Below are 3069 nucleotides of genomic sequence, written 5' to 3' on the forward strand. Positions count from 1 at the left end.
AAAACTAGTTTATTTGGTTAATAGAAGTATAGAACATCACCTCTGGCTCTGGCCTTTTAGGCTTTATTAAAAACTAAAAATTTGTGCCTTCAATATTAATTTAATAGTATTTCATCAAGTGATGATAAAATGTCAAGATTAGTGGACCCATATGATAATGAACGTACATACCATGACTTTTAATTTATAAATGTGGACCTAGTGACAGAGCTTTCTTCTGATTTCCAAGAAACTTCTAAATAACCAATGGGCCCAGATGCTATCTGATGAGTAATGAAAGTGAATGTTTGATGAAATGCGCTGGTGAGTTCCCTTTTTTACTGTGCTAGTTTAATTTGTTGTGAGAAAGAAACATAATTACGAAATATAGCGATCAAACAAAAACTGATTTCATAGTTTTGAACGAATTACTTGGAAAATAATCAAATGATAAGTGGGTGAGAAGTATGATGCCACAGTAGTCAAACAAGCATGCTTTGTATAAAAGTGAAAAGTTTTGCATTTATATCATGTCTGTAGAAAACACACATGTAATACATAAACATAAGGCACAATACTAGTATTGAGAAGGAAAGATAATTATTGATAGAAAACTCAAAGGGATTCTTAATTGAAATCTCCCCTGTATATATATATATATTCCGCAACTGCTAGCATTTTAAGGACTTATGTGGCGTCTCTTCCTAATCTTTTCATCTTGGAAACTCTCACCATGACTGCAACAAATATCATGTCCGTGGTTACCTCTGCAAACACAAAAAGCTTATATCTCCATTGTTTCTTGAACAACAAGACTCCAATAACACCCCAAAACCCGGTTGCTTTGGCAGAGGTGCACCACAGAGATCCCTGTTACCAGCATATATTGATGAGTCAGTAAGTGTTTGCAACTGATTTCCAATTGGAATCCGTCCTGACAAGTTGTTGTGTGACAGATTCATAAAGCTTAAAAAGTTCAAATCAGCCATGCTTGGAGGGATCATCCCGGTAAACTGGTTGTCTGAGAAATCAAGAGAATTTAGTGCCTTCATATTGCCAATACTAATACTATCTGGAATGTTCCCACTAAGATGATTATGAGACAAATTGAGTCCCACCAACAAAGTAAGTGTAGTTATTTTTAGGGGGATTTGTCCTGTAAGCTTAATGCTTGAAAGGTCCATGTTAAACACTAGATCTAGAGTTTTTGCATATTCAAGATTCATTCCTTTCATAACCTGAATCACATTCTCATCAGAACCAGAACTTCCATTACGAATATCTAGCTGTGTTTTCTCAATCATCCCATTCAAGTCTCCAAAACAATTAGGGATGGGTCCTGTTAGGTTGTTGTGTCCGACATCTAAAATTTGAAGATATGAACATCTGCACAAAGATTGTGGTATTCTTCCCGTGAAGGTGTTTTTATGCAATCTGAGGACCATCAAATACGTAAGATTTTCTCCAATCCATTTTGGTATGTTTCAGAGAAGTCGTTATTACCCAAATCCAAAAGTCTTAAGAATCTCAAGTTCCTTAATTCTCCAGGAAGCTCACCATTGAAGTTATTGTCATTTAGTTTTAGCCATGACAATGATGAAGAAATATTTCCTAGAGAACTCGGAAGGACCCCAGACAACCCATTTGAACTAAATATCAACATACTCATATGTTGTAAATTCTCTACACAGTCGGGAATATTTCGGATAACCTATTCCCAGAAACATCAAGAAGTGTTAACCCTGTACTTTTGCACAATGACGCTGGAATTGACCCATTGAAAAGGTTTTCTTGTAGAAGCAAAGACCCTGTAAACCCATTTAATGGAAGATTTTTCAAAGATCCACTAATTTTGTTGTGTGAGAGATCCAAGTAAGAAACGATGGACATTTTCCGAAACCATGTTGGCAGAAGTCCATATAGGCTAGCATTAGATAACACCAACTCCTCAAGCTTCCTCTGAGTTTGCAACCACTGTGGGAATCCATATGCAATCTTGCAAGAACCGAGTAGAACATTTCTCAATTGGAATGGAGGTTTGTACTCACATGAGATATTGAAGATCAGTTTACGGTTAGAAGTTGTATCCAAATACTCCAACAACGAGAGATTGGCAAAATGGACTTCTGAAACAACTCCTTCTAAAGAATTGTTAGACACGGCTAAAAGTGCTAGTTTGGAGAGTTGCCCAACTGAAACTGGAATATTCCCATTTACAAAATTTGAGGACACTGAAAATGCTTCTAGGTGAAGCTAGCTTTCCTATAGAAGCTGGGATTGGACCCGTTAGATGTAAAATGAGTTTTGCTTAACATCTATAAAATACCCTTGGTCTCGTTTAAATAGATTACAGATACATGTAGGCTATCAAAATGAGTTTTGCTTAACCTAAAGCTTCTTTGGTCTCGTTTAAAATTTTGTTAGCATGAAATGGATTGTTTATTGAAGAGCTCAAAATTAACCAACTAATTGCTCAAAAGAAATACGGTAATGAGTAGTTACCTCTTACTACGTACCATAATTTATTATTATCAGAAGTGGTAACAAGAAATTAGGAGCCATCCAATATCGATAATCATAATCAAATACACAAACTATTATTGAAATATTTTTAAATTTTCATATGGCACACTTATTGCTTATAAGCAGTTCAGGCAAAAACTTTTTAGGTCAAAGTCAAACCCAGAAGTATTGAAAAGTAAAAGGATGCATACACATGAAGAACAAATTATTATTGAAATATTTTAATTTTCGTAATTACATATGGCATACCAATTGTTTATAAACAGTTAATGCATACACATGATACAAACATAAATAACAACTTAAGTATTATTAAGCAAAATAATAATTGCAACAAAAACATGATTCATAGTAATTTGTCTTCTTTGCCCCTTTAAATCTTGGAAACTCTTACTGCAACTTCCACATATATCTTGTCCATGGTTACCTCCGCCATCATAAAAAGCTTGTACCTCCATTGCTTCTTAAACAACAAGACTCCAATAATACCCCAAAAACCTGTTGCAAATCCGCATGCTATGTCCAAGTAAAACCATAAATTCTTTGGCTCATTAGATTCCTTGTATA

At 34.9% G+C, this 3069-nt stretch overlaps 1 protein-coding gene across 1 annotated transcript; it reads right to left on the reverse strand.

Annotated features, from left to right (window-relative positions):
- Positions 1-740: 740 nt before the first annotated feature.
- On the reverse strand, positions 741-2960 carry LOC143607994 (receptor-like protein 18). The gene is made up of 4 exons (XM_077083221.1): positions 2897-2960; positions 1691-2177; positions 1432-1628; positions 741-1342 (listed from the first exon to the last, which is right to left on the reverse strand). Exons 1-4 carry the CDS (start codon positions 2958-2960, stop codon positions 741-743), a joined length of 1350 nt encoding a protein of 449 aa, XP_076939336.1.
- Between the last annotated feature and the right edge of the window lie 109 nt (positions 2961-3069).

This window comes from Bidens hawaiensis, unplaced genomic scaffold, assembly GCF_021521415.1.
Source record: "Bidens hawaiensis isolate Kalapana, Puna unplaced genomic scaffold, B.hawaiensis_p1.1 tig00092950_1, whole genome shotgun sequence".
NCBI classification, from domain to species: domain Eukaryota; kingdom Viridiplantae; phylum Streptophyta; class Magnoliopsida; order Asterales; family Asteraceae; genus Bidens; species Bidens hawaiensis.

Bases quoted from the DNA above. Each gene is read 5' to 3' on its own strand.
- LOC143607994 (XM_077083221.1), bottom strand. From the start codon at position 2,960: ATGGAGGTACAAGCTTTTTATGATGGCGGAGGTAACCATGGACAAGAT. The intron at 1,629-1,690 runs GTTATCCGAAAT...GTTGATATTTAG, and splicing joins CTTGATGTTTCTGGGAATAG to TTCAAATGGGTTGTCTGGGG. The intron at 1,343-1,431 runs GTATTTGATGGT...TTCAAATTTTAG, and splicing joins TGGATTGGAGAAAATCTTAC to ATGTCGGACACAACAACCTA.